Source organism: Phoca vitulina, unplaced genomic scaffold (assembly GCF_004348235.1).
Source record: "Phoca vitulina isolate PV1807 unplaced genomic scaffold, GSC_HSeal_1.0 scaffold43, whole genome shotgun sequence".
Taxonomy (NCBI): Eukaryota; Metazoa; Chordata; class Mammalia; order Carnivora; family Phocidae; genus Phoca; species Phoca vitulina.
This window is the reverse complement of record NW_022589746.1, coordinates 11,634,312-11,655,173: the sequence shown is the minus strand read 5'-3', so window position 1 is coordinate 11,655,173 and position 20,862 is coordinate 11,634,312. Positions and strand designations below refer to the sequence as shown.

The 20,862-nt window shown below is 36.0% G+C and overlaps 1 protein-coding gene across 3 annotated transcripts in view; it reads right to left on the bottom strand.

Annotated features, from left to right (window-relative positions):
- Window positions 1-20,862, bottom strand: part of ATAD1 (ATPase family AAA domain containing 1) — a 54,092-nt gene that overhangs the window by 15,958 nt on the left and 17,272 nt on the right. For all 3 annotated transcript variants that reach the window (XM_032430281.1, XM_032430282.1, XM_032430280.1), the window contains 4 exons: window positions 18,805-18,925; window positions 13,841-14,041; window positions 7,207-7,313; window positions 1,885-1,974 (listed from right to left, as the gene is read on the bottom strand). In XM_032430281.1, coding sequence (XP_032286172.1) covers window positions 1,885-1,974; window positions 7,207-7,313; window positions 13,841-14,041; window positions 18,805-18,925 — 519 coding nt within the window. The remainder of the gene's footprint in view (window positions 1-1,884; window positions 1,975-7,206; window positions 7,314-13,840; window positions 14,042-18,804; window positions 18,926-20,862) is intronic.

Below are 20,862 nucleotides of genomic sequence, written 5' to 3'. Positions count from 1 at the left end.
GATGAAAGACCTCAATGTGAGTCAGGAATCCATCAAAATCCTAGAGGAGAACACAGGCAGCAACCTCTTCAACCTCAGCTGCAGCAACTTCTTCCTAGACACATCGCCAAAGGCAAGGGAAGCAAGGGCAAAAATGAACTATTGGGACTTCATCAAGATAAAAAGCTTTTGCACAGCAAAGGAAACAGTCAACAAAACCAAAAGACAACTGACAGAATGGGTGAAGATATCTGCAAATAACATATCACATAAAGGGCTAATATCCAAAATCTATAAAGAACTTATCAAACTCAACACCCAAAGAACAAATAATCTAATCAAGAAATGGGCAGAAGACATGAACAGACATTTCTCCAAAGAAGACATCCAAATGGCCAACAGACACATGAAAAAGTGCTCAACATTGCTTGGCATCAGGGAAATCCAAATCAAAACCTCAATGAGATACCACCTCACACCAGTCAGAATGGCTAAAATGACCAAGTTAGGAAATGACAGATGTTGGCAAGGATGCAGAGAAAGGAGAACCCTCTTACACTGTTGGTGGGAATGCAAGCTGGTGCAGCCACTCTGGAAAACAGTATGGAGGTTCCTCTAAAAGTTGAAAATAGAGCTACCCTACGACCCAGCAATTGCACTACTGGGTATTTACCCCAAAGATACAAATGCAGGGATCCGAAGGGATACGTGCACCCCAATGTTAATAGCAGCAATGTCCACAATAGCCAAAGTGTGGGAAGAGCCAAGATGTCCATCAACAGATGAATGGATAAAGAAGATGTGGTATATATATATATACAATGGAATATTATGCAGCCATCAAAAAACCGAAATCTTGCCATTTGCAATGACATGGATGGAACTGGAGGGTATTATGCTAAGTGAAATATGTCAATTAGAGAAGGACAAGTATCATATGATCTCACTGATATGAGGAATTTGAGAAACAAGACAGAGGATCATAGGGGAAGGGAGGAAAAAATGAAACAAGATGAAACCAGAGAGGGAGACAAACCGTAAGAGACTCTTAATCTCACAAAACAAACTGAGGGTTGCTGGAGTGGTAGGGGGGTGGGAGAGATGGGGTGGTTGGGTGATGGACATTGGGGAAGTTATGTGCTATGGTGAGTGCTGTGAATTGTGTAAGACTGATGAATCACAGACCTGTACCTCTGAAACATAATACATTATATGTTAAAAAAAAGAAGATAGTAGGAAGGGAAAAATGAAGGGGGGGAATCGGAGGGGGAGACGAACCATGAGAGACTATGGACTCTGAGAAACAAACTGAGGGTTTTAAAGGGGAGGGGGGTGGGGGGATGGGTATTAAGGAGGGGACGTATTGCATGGAGCACTGGGTGTTATATGCAAACAATGAATCATGGAACACTACATCAGAAACTAATGATGTAACGTATGGTGACTAACATAACATAATAAAATTAAAAAAAAAAAAAAAAAAGAAAGCACCGACTACAACTGCCAATAATGAATCAGATCAACGGCCATCGTTCCTCCAGTCAGCCTTCTGAAGGGAAGGATGCTTTAATGCCAGTGCTCCTAATTTCATCCTGTACTAAACCAAAACGATAGTCCGGGTTTTCTACATAACTTCCCAGGTGACTTGCTACATTCTAAAGAAAATCACACAAGTAGCTAAGCTAACTTGGGGTAATTACAAACTTTGAAGAGAAGCAAGTAACACTCATCTTAGGAAAGTAAGAAAGAAGGAAAATAGAGTGGAGAGTGGAGAGGACAAATAAGCAGCAATTCTTGCCCCGTTCCTTTCCCGCCTATCATAAGTAAGTCCGATTAAAGAAACCATTCCTTTCCTGTAAAAAGCTGAGTATTTAACTGTGCACAACATCAATCAAAACCACTCACAGGCTGGTTGATATGAAATCTTGTGGGCATTCTTCTCATGATGGCTGAGTCAAGATCCTGAGGACGGTTAGTAGCTCCCATCACTATGACCTGGGCAGATAAAGAAAACACAAGGTATTACATCTACCAGTAATGGCTCCTTTAGGATGTTATTACTAGAGCTTAGAAGATACAAAAATTAAGGAGTGTTTAAATCTTCTATAAGAAATGATTTTAATCCAGTATTACTCAAAAATTTATAAATACAAATCAAAGTTAAACCTAAATAGATCAAATCATAGCAAAGCTGGTAAGACTGATGCATTTCACCAGCCTTTTGTAACTAAAATAACATGCTGTTCAGTTAACGAAGAATTATAAAGATTTAAAGTAAAAAAGGTAGTATTTTGCAGTACATGGTTCTCTACGGCTGCATGATGAATAACTAAGAGTCATGTATGTTACAGCTTGGGAGGCTATATGGGGGGTACTAAAAGTCCTTTGATATTAATATAAAGGAATCATCTCCCCCGAGTCTGAGGATTCTGGCGATAAGAAGAGATAACTGTGTACTTTTCCCTCTAGATTTCACATCACCATTTCACGGCATTTATCAGCACTGCTGGTGACATCTTCTCAATGATATAATACAACCTCAAGTGATCAAACTTTCAACAACGGCAAGAGAATAAGAGCAAACATCAAACCTAAGAGCAAACATCAAAATGCTGGGTAGAATTTAAAAAAAGAAAAAAGAATGGGGTGCCTGGCTGGCTCAGTCAGTGGACAGTGCAACTCTTGATCTTGGGGTCATGCATTCTCTACCCAACGTGTAGAGATTACTAAAAAAAAAAAAAAAAAAAAAAAAAAAAAAAAATTGAAAAAAGGGAAGAAGAAAAGAAAATGCAATCTCTGGGTCTATATCACTTTCTTTATAAAGGATGTGGACATGAAAAATCAACACAAATAAAGACAAAATATCCAAAACAAGTTAATTTCTGAAAGGCTTCAATATTACCATTACTGTTGGTATTTCTGTATAACCCAATAATGGCCCACAGCTGCTACCCAAAATGAAATTTACTGGTATTCTAATGAAAACTTTTAATATAATTTTATTTCAGCCTAAGAGGTTTTAGATTTCTGAAATAATCTAACTCCAGAACATGTTGAAAGACCCACTAAATCTTATATTCTACTTCTACTCTTTACATTTAATGACATTCAAGAGCCAAATTATTTTCAATTTAACCGTGAGAGGTTGCCACCTAGAGGGAAAAAATGTAAATACAAGCATAAATTTGAGAAATGTTAGTTCCACAATGCAATTTTGTATTTAAGTTGTCCTAAAATAAAAATATTAATGCTCTTATTTTTCCAATTTACTGACTTTCTACAACCCTAGAAAATAAGTAAAATTTCTATGAAATGTAAAACAAAAAAAATTTTTTCTTTTTAACGCAGGATCCATGCCCAGCTTTACGCAAAGCCCAACTAGGGGCTTGAACTCACGAACCTGAGATCAAATCCTGGGCTGAGATCAAGAGTTGACCGCTTAACCGACTGAGCCACCCAGGCGCCCCAAGACAAAAAAAAGTCTTAAAAATGATCAAAGGAACTGCGTAAGATAAAGAATGAATATAAGTACATTTTGAGATAGAGCATATTTTAAGTGTTAAAAGAGTTTCAAAGTGGGAAGCTTGTGGAAGACTGGACATATCAGATTGTAGAGAATCACAAAAGACATTGTGGCTGTGGCAGTACTTAAAAAAACCTGAAAAATGGGCTGTATTTTGAGAAACATTCTAGGTGAACAAACAGCCTTTTAAAAAACAAAAGCCAGTACGAAGATAGGATGCTAAAAATTAGGATCAAGGAATTTAAATAAATCTAGCACAACATGATGTAACAAATACATACAGGATAGTAACAGATACTCACGAAGATAAAAAAGCAAGAGCGATTCAAACTACCTGTTTCACTTAGTTTTTTTTTTTTTAAAGATTTTATTTATTCGACAGAACGAGAGAGCAGGAGAGCACTAGCAGTGGAAGCAGCAGAGGGAGAGGGAGAAGCAGGCCCCCTGCCGAGCAGGGAGCCCGATGCGGGGCTCGATCCCAGGACCCTGGGACCATGACCTGAACCGAAGGCAGTTGCCTAACCAACTGAGCCACCCAGGTGCCCCAAAGAAGTTGTTTTAAGGAGCGATTATAAGAGGCAAAAACGGATAAACTGTACACAATACGTTAACTCTAGTGCAACTGAGCTAAAATTCAAAATGGGAAGAAACAGTAATTTTTTAGTATTTAAGCAGAAAAATTAGCGCTTTAGTAGATTTTTAGAATCTTTATGTCTCATGTCTCTGCAGATGAAGAACATGTCAGCAGTTAACCTGGATTTCCAGAACTGGTGACAGGTTGACCTGGGCCACTCAGCGATTTTTGTTTCCACTGTGGCATATCATACACACAAGAAAAAGCAGGGGTACTGGGCTGGATCCATAATAATAGACAATTTTAGAGAAAAACTAACTGGTTCATATGAAAGAATATGTCTAAAACTAATATTCAAGTTAACAATATCAAATTTAATCCCCTCAACACACAGAAAAGGTAAAAAAAATTGTTACCAGAGTTTAACAAAAGCCACATCTTTATTTGCTCCTACAAATATAGATTTATCACAACGAAAATAGTGAACACTGTCAGTGTAATGAAGAATTATGGTTCTGAAAGCTCAGTTTTAAGTTGTACTGTATCAGACCCGTGCTGTGTGGCTCTGGAGTATACTTGATCCAACTGCTACTATTTCCATGACTTTCAAAACTACACTCTGTTACGATATAATATGAAACAATTTTCTCTTACACGGCTAACTAAGTGCTTTAAATACTGTTGCTCAGGAGGATAATCAGTGTTTGGAAACCTATAAAGTATTACCATTGAACAGCTTTATTAGCATCAATTATTAATAAAAATTATTCCTATTAATGTCACCTAAATTTATCTAAGTTGTGCTTTCTTCTCTAATCATCCAACAAACACTAAAGGCAACTTTCCTTCATAATGAAATTGTGTTTTCATAAAGGGGATGTAGAAGGAGGACATGTGGCTTAATGTTCTCCTTGAGGAGAATGTTTTAACTTTTGATTTATGGTAATGTGGTGGGCGTAGGAGATCCTTAAACCCTCTGGCTATAAAACGAAAATAATGAAGTATAAAAAACCTCAAATTAATCAACAAATCTGCAAAAATGTAAAGGAACTGAGCTGAGCCAGCAGTGAAGTCTATGCATAAGGGAAGTAATAAGCAAGGGGAGAAGGTCACCATGTACCACGTGGAAATGTACAGATCTTAGACAGTGGGGTATACACTGGACACCTTACAGGCTTAAAGAGACCACCCTACATAAAGCTGGGACTCATGAAGTACTAGGTCCTGAAAAAAGTGGTGAAATATTAGAAAACACGTTCAGGAGAGTCAAGCTTTGGTTCTTGGAAAGACATATAAACACATAAACACACACACACAATCTGAGATTTCAGGTTCTTCACCAGCTAACATGGATCTTGGATCTGAATCTACCTATTGGTATTGAAAAAAATCTGGCAGAAGACAAATACAAAATCCTTTTTGGGCCGTGTGGGCCATAAACCTTCAACACAAGTTCCAAAAATTCAAACAAAACGTTTTACCAAATATGATTTTTCCTACGAAATCACAAAACACACAAGGGAACAGCCACCATAAACTCAGAACAAATGACAGAACCAGATGTGCAGTCATAGGTTAGAATTGTTGGATACAACTATAAAATTAGTATTTTAACACATTTAAAAGAATAAAGAAGGTATCAGAAAAATCATAAGTAAATACTTATGCAGTAAATATATACCGGGCAAGCTAAAAGCACTTTACTCAGATTCCTTGAAACCCTACAACGGTTCTGAGGTGGATCCTACCCATCCCCTTTTATAGACAGTTCTCCCTCCTTTCAGATACAGACTGACTGTATTATTTGGCCAAGGTCACACAGCTAGTTGATCCCAGGGCTTTAGTTTTCTAATCGAGTAGGAAACATGAGTTGATGGGGAAGAGCCCATCAAAACTGACCTGGCAGACTTCAAGAAGGATCTAAAAGAATTTCTAGAACTGGGGGGGGGGGGAGAAGAATTTCTAGAACTGAAAAATATAGTAAGTGAAATAACAAGCTCAATAAAAAGATTAAATAGCAGAAGAGATACAACTGAACCTAGAATTAGCAAATTAAAACAAGTAAAAGATTACCCAGACTGTAGCACAGAGAGAGAGAAAATATGAAAGAGAAGTTAAAACACATGGAATATAAGTAAGGTACATCCAATTGGCATTCCATAAGGAGATCCCATGGGGAATGGAGGGGAAACAATATTGGAAGAAATAATGGTTGAATTTTTTAGAAGTCATAAGAGAAATAATTCTAAATATGAAAGGGCAAAAACAGATTACAAAATAGAAAATACCTACTAAGTTAAAACAGCAAAACACCATCATTAACTTTTCCAATACTTTTCCATGTGATATAAAATAGGTGATTCATGAAAAAAACAAAAAACAAGAACAGAAAAGTGGTTCTAGAACTTCCATTTCCAGTATTAATGGCAGAAAAACAAACATGCCAGGTGAATTTTTTTTTAATTTTCTTTTAAAATACATTATTGTTCTGGCAAGAAAGTATGGAACATTCAGAGGCGAAGAACTAAGAGAAAATGGGAACCCCGAGAGGTAAACTGAACCATACAGGTGCATTCCCTTCGGGGTATACCAAAGGACCTAGTTCTGGTGCTCACAGCCCTGCAGGGAGAACAGACAAGGCCCAGGCTAGAAGACTGTCTTTTATAAAATTGGATCCTGAGAAAGATGCATATGGCAGGAAGTGGGAAAGTGTGTATGTTCCAGCAACTAATGAAAACAGCAAAAGGAAACGAAGGTCAGTGACAGAAGAATGGAGAATAAAGATTTATGGTAAGGGTCTAAAGAAACGCTCATACAGGACCCACAGCCACTAGGAAGAGTCTAAAAACTCCAAGGAGAGGCTTCATCCTGGTTTTCTCTTCTCTGTTGTATTTGTTTCAGGCACTTAGGTAATCTCTTAACACTTTCTTTAACATGAAGCCCTCAAAATGGATGAAAATGTGCACAAACCATGCTTTCAGATCCCCATCACTTAATAAGTATAAATAGTTATTAAAAAAAAAAAAACAACACTTTTCTAAAAAAGCCCATGAAGTAGCCCAGCGAATTTTCTCTTTCCCGCCCCCCCCCCCCCCCCGCCACAAGCTTGCAACAGATTTCTTTCACACACCTGGCAGCTGTGATCAGTGTCCAGTCCATCCCACAGACTCATAAACTGAGCTTTCATCATGGCTGTGGCTTCATGGTCAGAACTTGAACGGTTTCGCAGAAAGGAGTCTAGAAGGAAAAAGTCCTCAACCTTAGAAATACTGAATTATTTACTCTTCCTATAACTTCAAATCCTTAATCAAAAGCTGACAACTTTGTGAAAGAGTATAAGAAAAAGAGTTCAACTATGCCTTTTCACACATTAGTCTGATACAATAATTCTGGCAAATAACTGGGCAAATTAAAACACAATCAACTCCCAATCTTCATTTCTTTCCTAAAGTAGTACAGGATCTGGTACTGAGAGGCTGGAAGAAGATCAAGTAATGTCTTGGAGGAAGGTCTGTGCGCTTTGGCCCTAACTTTCCAGGTTATCTGCATCCTATGTATTCTTAATTATGGGGTTGCATTCTTTTTCCTCACATAGTTTTCCTGGAAATAAAGAAAAATGACATTGGAAAATGTCAAAACACTACTAAGTGGGAAATGCGGGACAGAAAATGGTTTCAAACACACATGCTAGCATGCGTGTATACGTTATGTAATGTGAAAAAGCCTTTAATAAAGTACACCAAAGGGCACCTGGGTGGCTCAGTTGGTTGGGTGACTGCCTTCGGCTCAGGTCATGATCCTGGAGTCCCAGGATCGAGTCCTGCATCGGGCTCCCTGCTCAGCGGGGAGCCTGCTTCTCCCTCTGACCCTCCCCCCTCTCATGTGCTATCTCATTCTCTCTCTCAAATAAATAAATATCTTTAAAAAAAAAGAAACCTGTCCCATCTAAAGGGGCAGCTGGAAAAAAAAAAGTACAACAAAACGCTAATTGCTTTAGTTCTTTCTCAGTCATAGACTTAAGGACAATTCAAATTTTCCCTTGAGGGGCGCCTGGGTGGCTCAGTTGGTTGGGCGACTGCCTTCGGCTCAGGTCATGATCCCGGAGTGCCGGGATCGAGTCCCGCATCGGGCTCCCTGCTCAGCAGGGAGTCTGCTTCTCCCTCTGACCCTCCCCCTCTCATGCTCTCTCTCTCTATCTCATTCTCTCTCTCAAATAAATAAATAAAAAATCTTTAAAAAAATAAAAATAAAAATAAAAACAAATTTTCCCTTGAATTATTTTCTGTCTTCCCAATTATCTACAAAGAACATGAAATGCTTTTGAAAGGGGGGAAAACATTTTCCTTCTAGAATGAAAAGACCTGGAAGACAGGACATCCTAAGAATGAAAAAAAGACAGTAAAAATAAATCCTGGATTGCCTAGTATAATCCTATTTCAAATGTTTTCTTATATCCCTTCAAATAAATGGCAGAATTCTGAGTACATTTTACATTTTAGCACTGAAACTACAACTTGAAGTCTGTCAATCTATACGTGCAAGTAGCACAGAAATGCTTTGCAAAGGTCCATCCAGGTTTTAAAAAAAAAAGTTGTTTTTTTTTTTAAGTAATTATGGCAAAACCACAATACCACAAGATGACAGAGTCTTCTGATGGCAAATATATATCCTGGATTTTCTTATGTAGTTCCAATTTTATACAGTCTGTCCCACTGTTGGACTATGTACCAAACTAACCCATCTACTCTGGATGTAGAAAATGCTGTCATTTTTAAATTGCTTCTTTTTAAAGATAATATGTGTAAGGTACAGCCGCCTACCTAACCACCATAACTCTGCTATTAATTAGTCCTAAATTATCTTCATTACTAAGAAGCTGGTTCTGGCAAGACAGCTGCTTAAAATAATATGAAAAACTTGAAGTGCTGGATAAGTATAAATAACCTAACCATATCCGTAATTACATTAAATGTAGACGGTCTTAGAGTACCCATGTATGTGGTTAAGAAATTAGACTGGATTAAAAAAAAACAAACAAAAAACAACAACCCAACTGTCTGCTGCTTACGAGATACACTTTGAACCTAAGAGCTCAGATGCTGAAAAGAATGGAAAAAGACATGTATGTAAATACTGACAACAAAGGTGGAAAAATGTATTATTTTAAACTTAATGCATTCATGACAAATGGTGCTAGAACAACTGGAAATCCATGTGCAAAAAAATATATCTAGACACAGACCTTATACTTTTTCACAAAAATTAACTCAAAATGGATTACAGATCTAAATGTAAAACACAAAACTATGAAACTTCTAGAAGATAATATAGGAGAAAATCTAGGTGACCTTGGGTTTGGTGATGAGTTTTTACATACAACACCAAAAGCATAATTGATCAAAGAAAAAGAATGGTTAAGTTGGACTTTATTAAAATTCTGAATAAAGAAGCCCCCAAAAAAGAAAAAGAATTACAAATTCTGCCCTGTGGAAGACACTGTTAAGAGAAGAAATAAGCCACAAAATGGGAAAAAAGATTTATAAAATACCTATCTGATAAAAAACTGGTATCCAAAATATACAAAGAACACTTAAAATTCAACAATAAGAAAACAAGCCAGTTAAAGAATGGGCAAAAGATCTGAACACACACTTCACAGAAGATAACACAGATGGCAAATAAGCACATGAAAAGATGCTCAACATCATATGTCATTAGGAAACTGCAACTTTAAATAATAATGAGATACAACGACACACTTAATAGGATAGCTAAAATCCAAAAAACTGGTAATATCAAGTGATGGGAGAGGATGGTGAGCAACAGGACCTCTCAAATAAATGAGTGGAATTGCAAAATTGTATAGCCATTTTGGAAGGCAGTTTGGTAATTTCTTAGAAAGCTAAGCATAGTTTTACCATAAAATCTAGCAAATGCACATCTAGGTATTTACCCAATTGAGATGAAAATGTATGTCCACACAAAACCTTGCAAATCACTGCTGTTAGCAGCATTATTCATCACTGCCCCAAACTGGAAGCAAACAAGATGTCCTTCAATAGATGAATGGATAAAAAGTGGTAAAACCATACAATGGAATATTACTCAGCAATAAAAAGAAATGAGCCACCAAGCTACAAAAAGACATGAAGAAACCTTAAAAGCATATTGCTAAGTGGAAGTAGCCATCTGAAAAGGCTCCATATTGTATGATTCCAAGTATGATATTCTGTAAAAGGTAAAGAGTAAAAAGATCAGTGGCTGCTGGGAGTTCGGGAGTTTAGGACAAGCAGGTGGAGCACAGGGGATTTTTAGGGTGCCTGATACTATGGTAGACAGAGGACATTATGCATGTGTCAAAGCTTATAGAACTGTAAACACAAAGAATGACCCTTAATATAAACTATGGACTTCAGTTACTAATAATGTATCAATACTGGCTCATAAATTCTAACAAATATATTACACTAATGCAAAATAGTGATAATAGGGGAAACTCTGTGTGTGCAGGGGGAGGGAAGATGGAAATTCTCTGTACTTTCTTCTGCTAGATTTTTCTATAAACTTAAAACTGTTCTAGGGGCAGCTGGATGGCTCAGTTGGCTGAGCCACCAACTGACTCTTGGTTTCGGCTCAGGTCGTGATCTCAGGGTGGTGAGACTGAGCTCCATGTGGGGCTCCATGCTCAGCGGGGAGTCGGCTTGAGATTCTCTCTCCCTCTCTGTGCTCTCTCTCAAATAAATAAATCAATCTAAAAAAGAAAAACTGTTCTAAAAAAACAAAGTCCAGTAATTTTTTAAAAAAGCTTAATGAGTACCTGAGATTGAAGGAAAAAAGGGGAAAAAAAACTCAAGAGTTCGGGAAAAGAGGAAGCAGGAAACAAGTGGTGAGAATGTGAGGTGATTATGCCACGGTGTGTGTGCGTTTGTGGACACAGCAGATATGCGTGTACAGCACTGGAAGGTTCTGCATCAATGTTAATATCCATGCTGGAACCACGATGCTCAAAAGAATGCACACTCACAGAAAAAATTCTGTTCACTACTACAGAGAGTTAAAGAAGTTTGTCTTGGTCTGGGCTCTGGGAATCAACAAGTCTCCCCTGAAAAATAAAAAACCAAGACTCCGGGGGGGGGGGGTCTCTCTCAGGCGTGAAGTCTGGATTTGGACTGTCGTTCATTCAGTCTAGAAACATCCAAGTTGAGAAATTATCATAAAAATTGGTCGTGAGTGATTAGACCCCACAGGCTCTCTGTGGAAGATAGGAAAACTACTCTTGACTGTTCTCAGGCAAGGAAGAATTCTCATATAAAAACATGCTGTACGCTATCTAATGTCAGAAATGACCCAAGGAAACAAATTCGTATGAAGAGTTAACAATACAAAGGAGTAGAATTTCAGACCACAGAAAAAACAATCCAAAAAAAACTATATAAAAATAGTATGTTTAAAACTGAGACATAAAAGGGATTGAAATTCAAACAGAAGAGCAAACTATGGTGAAAAAAGATAAATCTGAAAAAGAATCAAACAGAACTTCTAAAGCTCAAATATCATTAACAGGATATACACCCAATGGTCGTGACATAAACACAGCCAAGCAAAGAATTGCTTTTTATACCTTACTCAAAGATTAACTGATTTTTAGTTGTACCATTATTTTATGCATCAATGAAGTTTTAAATGTTGTCAGTTATAATGTTAAAAGAAGAAAAAGCTGCCAATTATAACATGCTATCCCAATTTCAGAAAGGTTAAAATGTAAATGACAAAATGGTGTATTTTAGAACTGATGAAATATGGTAGAGAACTCGATGATAAAACTGTGGAAATGACTCAAAATTAAGTAGAGAGGTGAAGTGGGTGTATGCACATTCATATATGTATATTTTTTACAAAATGTAAGTCTTGCAAAACCATAATCAAATAGGAGAACAAGATAAAAATCTAATAGCACTACAGAGAAAAGATAAATTACTTACAAAGAAATATTTGACTACAAGCAGAATTCTCAAAAGCAACAACAATGACTGGAAGACAATGGACTTGTAGCCTCAAAATAATGAAGCAAAATAATTCCGTATCATTTAAGAGTGAAGGTAGAATTAACACATTCTCATCCAAAGACAGAATTTACTGTATTCACGATCTTTGCTGAAAGAACTTCGACAGATTTTGGTTAAGAAGGAAATTAAATCCAGAAAAGGCAGGTAGGTGTTCAAGAAGCAACAGTGAGCAAACTGGCAAATGTGGGTCTCTAAACAAGTACCACCAGTGTAGAAATAACAACCAGTATGGAGGATACAAAATAAGAGAAAATGTTAACATGTAAGAGATGAGTGGAATGATTAGTGTTTAAGAGTTGTAAGGTCCCTATATTATTTGGGAGGAGGACAGAAATGGTTAGCCCAGACTTTTAAGGCAAGTAGGTATGCTAAATGTTTCACTAAAAGAAAAACAATATGTAACTTCAAAAACTTTGGCAGGGTAAAGGAGATAAAGTAAAAAAAAGTCCACTAGACTGGTAAATAAAAAGCACATAGTGATATAAGAGAAATATATCTAAATATATCAGCTAGTAAAATAAAGGCAATCTGACCACACCTCCTAGTTAAAGCATCTTAGATTAAAATCTTTAAAAATCTAGCTATCTGCGCTTTTGTGCAAAATTCACACCCAAACTCCAAAACTGTTGTAATAAATTTTTGAGACACACACACAAGGCAAACAAGTAACCAAAATACCATACACCTGTACCTATTTTTCTCTCTAGATTTCTATACAGCCTATCGTATTACATATAATAGTATAATTAATTAAAGCTGTAGTTTTAATTGCTATAGCTTTACTATGACTCACCATACCAGGAACAGAACAAAAGTACTGATGATCCATAAAATACAGAAAAAGTGCACTGATATAAAAGTCATGACATATAGGGAAAGATGATCTATTTTATAAGTTGCCTGTCCATATGGAGAAGAATGAAATTAGATTCCTACTTCACACTATATATCTTAAAAAGAGGAATATTTATGGTGATAGTGAAGGGATTTGTAAGCCAGACACAAAAAGTATAAATAAGGAAAAAAGATGGATAAATACAACTGAATTTAAATCCCTGTAAAAGAAACTATCATAAAGTGAAAACACAAGTCAGTCTAGAAAATATTTGCAATCATAATAAACATCAACAAAGAATTACCTAGAAAATGCAAATAACCCCAAAGAAAAACTAGCAATTTAAAAGCAAGGAAACCCAAATGACTAGTCAACATGTCCAAAGATGCCCAAATTTGCTAGCAACGCAGGGAAACACAAAACAACGATGAGATAATTCATGTTCTTTAAAGTGACAAAAAATCAATGATAATGTCTGAAAAAATAAATTTTAGGGAAATTATATAATGGTGAGAGTGGAAACAGGCATGAGTGAGGTTGAAGACAGACCCATCACACAACCTCATGGCTCAACTTCCAGGCATCTACCCTGGACAAACAGAGATGCGTAAGGAAACAGGTATGCGTTGTCATTGCGTGCTGCCTGTTAACAGGGAGAAGACAGAAAATTACTATCAAGTAAGGTCATGAACAGATTATGGTTCATTTTCTAATATGGAAATTTATACAGAGCATATATGGATGTTGGTTACCTATTTTGTTTTCTTAATTTGATCTAATAAATGTTAAAAACTAAATCCGGTCATCTAAATACCACCCTTGAGAATGGCGCTTTAAAATGCTCATATAGAAAGGTCGCATACCTATTTCATCTATAAAAATGATGGACGGCTGCAGCTTTATGGCAAGGGAGAAGACAGCAGCCGCCAGTTTCTGAGATTCTCCATACCACTTATCGGTCAGCGTTGAAGGCTGAAGGTTAATAAATCGACAGCCTGCTTCTTTGGCGGTAGCCTTGGCAATCAATGTTTTACCACAGCCTGGAGGCCCATAGAGAAGGACACCTGGAAATAAACATGTTATTTTATCATTTCCTTTAAGAGAACGGGGTATTTGCTTTAGCTTATGTGATAACCAACATAGTATTAATGCTGCCTACACTAAAATTTTCCCCAGCATTCACTTGTTATTGATAATCTTTTTTGAATAGTAGAAAAGGAAGGCGCCACTTTCTCGAAGTTGTGTCAGTGATGACACATATTTGGGGTTATAATCATAGCACGCTTGTGTTTCCTCCCTTCATGGAAAGAAGACAATCACATTCCCGCCCCTTGACCAACAGCTGACAAAATGGTCTAACACCGCCCACCTTCACAAGCTAACAAAGCACAACAGCGCATCACCAGTAGCCCAGAGAAAACTGAGAACTTCTTCAGAACTGACTGCAGCCAACACTGTTTCACTGTTACTTGGCAAACTTAAGTTTTGGCCAAAAGGGCATGAGACTTTTCCCACCCAGATAAAGATCTCCTCTTAAAAGGAGCAAAAGCTGCCAGTCGCTCCTGTTTTAATTTCCAAGGAATAAAACTGTATTATTAACCTAAAGTCTCCACTGACAGCAGTTTACTGCTTAATACAATTTAAGGTAATGCTTTTAATATGAGAGACCCAAACTGGTCTAGGTCTTAAGCATTTTGGGAATCATCACCAACTGTTTTTTAACTAAAATGAGGAAACATTTTCGTAAGTTAATACTAAAATCCTGACCATAGGTCTGACAAAAATTGTAATCTACAGACTTAAATATCTGCTTAATTCAGAGCTTCTCTACTTTTCTCATGTAATTGCACTTAAAAAGACAGTCTTTACAGATGGCATGCTGGGGTAAAATGAAGAGGCTTTGGAGATTTCCAAAATATTCTTATTATATAATAAAAATAAAATACAAAATATAAGAAAAATATTTTGTACTAAAATCCCACCCTGCCCAAATTTTCTTTTTTTTTTTTTTTAATGAGAAACTTGAGCTTGATTCCATAAAACTAACAAATTTTTTCACATCAAGCTCTTCAAAATAATGTTCAAACTTTTCTTCTGGCACACACAGATTTTTCTGGTAGTCTTAAAAATTCTTTAAGATTCAACTAAGCCAAGTTTAATCATCTTAAACTAAACTTTTCTGAAGCTATTTTAAAATTTAAATCAGTAAGTTTTGCAAGAACATGTTAATATTTCCATGCAGCCCTTTGCAAGTTTTAATTAAGTTCATTTACGTGTAAAAAATTTAGGTAAGTCAGTTATACTTTGAACCCTCTACTGACACTTTTCTTTTGGATGGCAACATGTGAATACAGAATAGTTGTCTAATGTCATTTAATTCAAATCAAACTGAAAACATATGGGATGACTGCAGAAGCTTGGAATTATTATTACATTTGTATTTTGATCATATAATTTAATATGGAATGCAGATCTACGAGCAAACTTTTATATACATATTACTTGAATCTTAGGGTTTTTTTGAACAATCTATTGATGCAAAAGTCCTCATATCTTGTTGATTTTGCAGCTACACCATCACTTTATAACCTCGGCAAGTATTCGTAGAATGTCCTCTTTGTTTCACAGTATCCATTTATCACTTGGAATATTTTGTTCCTAATAGCTCAGTTTTGGCACTTCTGCAGGATTAAGTTTTTCCTATTATTGCTCTTCAAGGATTATAATTAGGGTTATTAAACAGTTTTTTTTTTTTTTCCTAACTGATGTCTGAAGATTTAACATGCAATGAAAGCTCTGAGATTTCATAATCTGCTGGAGGACAGAGATGTGACAGATGAGGGAGCAGGTGGGGGCAGTCACTGGTCACTTCCTGACCTGGGTGGTAGTTATGTGTTAGCTTTATAATTATCCATTCAACCGCTTTATCCCCATTTCTGTATGTATGTTGTTTCACCAAGATTCATGTTGTTTCATCTGGCATGTTATTAATGAGTCTAGCGGTTTTTAAAAGTGGCACCTCTTCTGTATCCTTTGTTCATGTTTATGAAGAGTGATACATGAATGGTCCTGCAAATGAATGTGAGGCATTCGGCTTCAATTATAGTTTTGCAACCTTTTAAATAGTTTTCTGAGCTCAGTCCGATACTTTTAGAACCAATTTCAACAAAACAAAAAACTGTGCCTATTACTTCGTGCTTTGTAGAGGATAAAAAACTCAAACCCCTCTTTTTTTTTTTATGTTTTAAATGAGAACTTTTATTTATTTATATGTTATGTTATGTTATGTTATGTCACCATACAGTATTTCATCAGTTTTGGTAAGGCTTTACTTCATAAATACTGCACACAAAAGATTTAGGATGAGGAAGAAAAGGAGAATTGGGACAAAAGATCTAAATCTGAAATAATCTGAGTGACAAATACCTTACTAGTAACCAACTTTTTTCTTTTTTGAGCTAGTTTACTGACTTCCAAGCTTTAATAAAAAATTTTGTCTAAAAGGTTGAAAAATAAATATCTGTAAAAACAATCTATTTAAATACAAAGTACTCAAAGAGGTGGGGTGGGGGGGGGGAAGGAGGCTTTTATAGCCCCAGAAAAATGACTTTTCAAAATATATTTTTCCTAAGTTACTTAACAATTTCATGATGCATTGAACATGGAACATGGTGAAATTCACCAACATAAAACTTTTGTGCCAAAATAATGATAACTGAAGTTAGAGTTTATAGAAAGAACTATACAGCATTCAGATGGAATTTTAATTGTAAATTTTGGAATAACAAAGGGTTACTTTTTTAATACAACCATTAATATTTTATGGCATGTTCTTGTAACCACTTACTGGCCTGACAGCTGCAACTTTATACCTTTATGTGATTGTATGATTTCATGTGCTTGTATATTATAAGTCATTCTCAAATTATCCTTGTGTAGTCTCTGAGGCAGTGATGACTTTTGGCTTAGATAGCAATGAACTGTCTAGGGATAACATAAAATTGGCAATAAAGCAATGACTCTAGCCTAGGTAACCTATTTCCAGTTCAAAAATGGAACAAGCTACGGTATGAAACTGATTTTATGCTCTGCTTCTGTACACTAATATCCAATTTATGTTCAGGGTCAAAAAGTAAGTCAATGGTTTTTCAAACTTTTGTTCCTGATAAAAAACTTTCCAAAAATGCAGGGCCAAAAAGCCTTCAACAGTGTAACTTGAGATTACATAATCAAGAGATACTTGTGTAACTTACAAAAATTTGAAATACTCATAGAAACCACCTCTAGTTTTGGATAATACTTTCAAATAAGCAACAGATTTACACATAACTTTGAAGTATCCCATCATAATTTGGTATCCACTGTGCTAATTAGGGCCAAGTCCAGCTGGTGAAGTCACCCAATTACCTGGGCTAAGAGCTCGCTGATGAGGAAAGGAGCTTTCTCTAATAGCATGTAAAACACAACTCACTTTTCTAAATTCACTAACTTTGTGAAACTGAGACATGAAAAATTATAAAAGTTTTTTCTTCTTCAGACTACCAATGATCTGGAAGAGGGTAGTAAAGAACGTAACTGAATAACCCAACTGTTAACTTTACTCTTCTGATCTGGGCTCAGATAAATCATTTGAATTTTCTTTGGGGGGAAATTTTTAAAAACATAATAAACTAAATGCTTTTTGTTAGGGGGAAAAAAGGCAGCTTTGTTGTTTTAGAAAATAAAAAGAAATACCTAATAAATAACAGTTTTGTTATTTTAGTTAATGGAAAGAACATGTCATTTTTGGTGATAACTGTCATCATCCTCTATTTCCCAGAAGGAAAATTATCTATTTCATGAAAATGTACAGATATCGGCTGCAATTACTTTTGAAATATAATTTAATGCACTTTTTGATATAACTGCAAAATTAGTAAGATTATAAGCAACTATAACTTATACATAGTGCTATTTTGTTATTTCTACAGATCCTATTTTTTTTAAAAAATGTATGTGTCTAATAATTTGATTTCAGCCTTGACTAGCAACAGAAAAGCAAACCTGTCTAGTGTTGGGCATACAAAGAAGAGTAGCTGTAAATCAAGCTCCGCTGTAGCGTCTGTATCTGAAAGCTGCGGTAACACACCTCTATTCATCTCACTGCCAATTATCCTCTAGGCTCCATCTGAATCACCCTGAACAACACTTAAAACATGATTAATATTTAAACATGATTAATATTTGAATGGACAAGAATAGAAGTACTACATTTAAGGATGGAGTTATAAACATTTCCTTTTTCCTTTTTTTTTTAAATAAGCATTTCCAATTCTTGAGTTCCAGGGCTTTCAAAGTGATTACTAAATAGGAATAAAGAAGTTTCCCTTAAAAATAAGTAGCATTTAATTTCTAGTTCATTGGTACTTCAGTATTTCCTCTAAAACACCACTGCAATCCCAAAATAATTACGATTACTAAGAGGAAAAAAAAATCACTAAATTGTGAAACAACAAAAAGAAGTCTTACTTTGAAAACAAAAGAACCCATATCATGACTTTGGATTTTTTAACCTCAATTTCCCAAATTTTTATTTACTTGGAAGTCGTAAAAATGAGTTTGAAATAAAGGGATTGTTTTGACATGTAATTACAGGGAAAAAATTTTACTGAAATTTGGGAAGCTGAAGAATGAGCAATTATTTTAAAACTACTATTTATAAAACAGCACACTCGATCTCAGTTTTCTCTTGAAAATCCACCCTCAAAAATACCAGTTCTATAATGGCAGAAAGTTTCAATGTTTCCTACATTTTTAATACTTTAGCGAATAGAAACTTGTACCATACCCTTTGGAGGCTGCAGAAGCCTGGAATTTTCAAACAAATGCTTCTTTTTGATGGGTAAGATGACCGTGTCTTTCAGATCTGTAATGACATCATCTAAACCTGCTATATCACTCCAAGTAACCTGGTGAAAGGTAAGGTCGACATGGATTTTACAATTTATGTATACTCAATGAAGTAAAAAAAATCCCCCCAAAATGGCAAACTTTAATCTGATAATTATCCGTACATAAAAGATTAACATATAATGTGAGTAAAGACTTTTCATAGCAATAATGAAATTACTAAACAACTATGAAATTACAAAAAGAAACTTAATAGTCAACTATCTACTATTTAAAAAAAAAAAAAAAAAGCACTAGGCCCAGCACTCAGAACTCTACAGGGATCTAATAAACTGAATTCACTCCATTTATGAGGAGGAGATACTCTGCCAAGAAGATTGAGAACCAATTCAAACAGCTCAGTCAGCACTGGCTGATGGGGAAGAGCCCCTAATTCATACCAGGCACTCATAGCAGGAATGCCCCTAATTCATACAGGATACTGTCAAATATAACAGAAATAGATTTTAGAAATAAAGTCACACAAAACTGGACTTTTGAATTTTATTAATCTTAAGTAGAACTGTGCCAAAACTTTTATCTTTGTAAGTAGCAAATAGGAGATACATACTTTCAAAATAAACACAGCTTGTGTATTTTAAAGCCTTCTGACTTAACTTAAAAAATCTGGGGGGTGAGGGGTGGAGGGGAGAATAAACCAACTGAAAAAGACCTAAGTAAAAAACATCAACCTAGCTCTAACCTGACAGAGTAAAGGGGCTGGAGATGGGGTGAGTCAGAAGCAATTATTTACAAGTGATTTACTTTCCCTACAACTTGAAAAAAAAAAAAGGTGAAAAGCCATAGCCAAATCTGAAAAAAATCACCACCTACTTCCACTGTAGCTATAACAAAAAACAGAGTCTATTGATACAGCCTTACTCAAAAGTGAATGCTGGTAAGGCCAAGAAAGTCTCACTATAAATTTATAAATCGAATTCAAATGGAGGATTACTTCTGGGGACATGTATCTCTCTGCGCACACAGATACTAAAAGACATTACAGACTTTCATTTTCCAGATTTAGAGATAGGAATATCATTTATTCTATTTATTTGTATCTGTTGTACAAAATTCATTTACGCTTGTTGTTATAAAATACACGGGATTTTAGAGTTTATAAATTACACTAATCTGATGTTCAAATAATCCTTTTGAAGTAGGTAGAGTAGGTATACAGGGTCCCTGGATTATACAGGAGGGAACTGACAATCAAAGAGGAAATAATTTGCCAAGGCCATGAATGGAAAAACTGGGATTTAGAAGCTTGTGTTGTCTACCATACCTTATTATGAAAATCTACACTTAAACTCCGAATCAAATATCCATATAACTTAAAGCAGGACTTTTTATATGCCATAAAGGTGAATTAAAGTACAAGTTTATCTAAACAGGTGTATGCCAAGAAAAGTTAAAACAGCAGACTCCAGACTGTTGTCCTTAGAAAGGCCTGCCTGCGGGGCTGGCCCCTGGCTGGAGTATGGGAGCTTAGATTTCAGGAGAATTCCCACCACTCCCCAGTAAGAACACCTCACTGTGCCTCAACTGTTTGTGTAAACAAAATGGTTTATGGTGGGGAGATCCGTTTTCCCTCTGAAAGTCTAGAATTTGGGGAGATGTTAGGAAGTGGTCTACGTGACTAGCTCCAATTAAAACCGTGGGCACTAAGGAGCTTCCCTGGTGGACAGCACTTTACATGTGTTCTCACAACTTGTGGTTGAAGGAGTGTGACTTCACTGGGGAATACTCCGGAAGCCTGTGCTGATTTCCTCCAGACTTCATCCCAGGCCCCTCTTTTCTTGCTGATTTTGCCCTGTATCCCTTTTCTGTACTAAATCGTATCTGTGAGCACAAGGCTATGCGGACTCCTGTGATTCCTCTTAGAAAATCATCAAACCTGGTCGTCTTCAGGAGCCCTGACACTAAGTGCTAAACCAAAAAAATCTTAAATAAGATT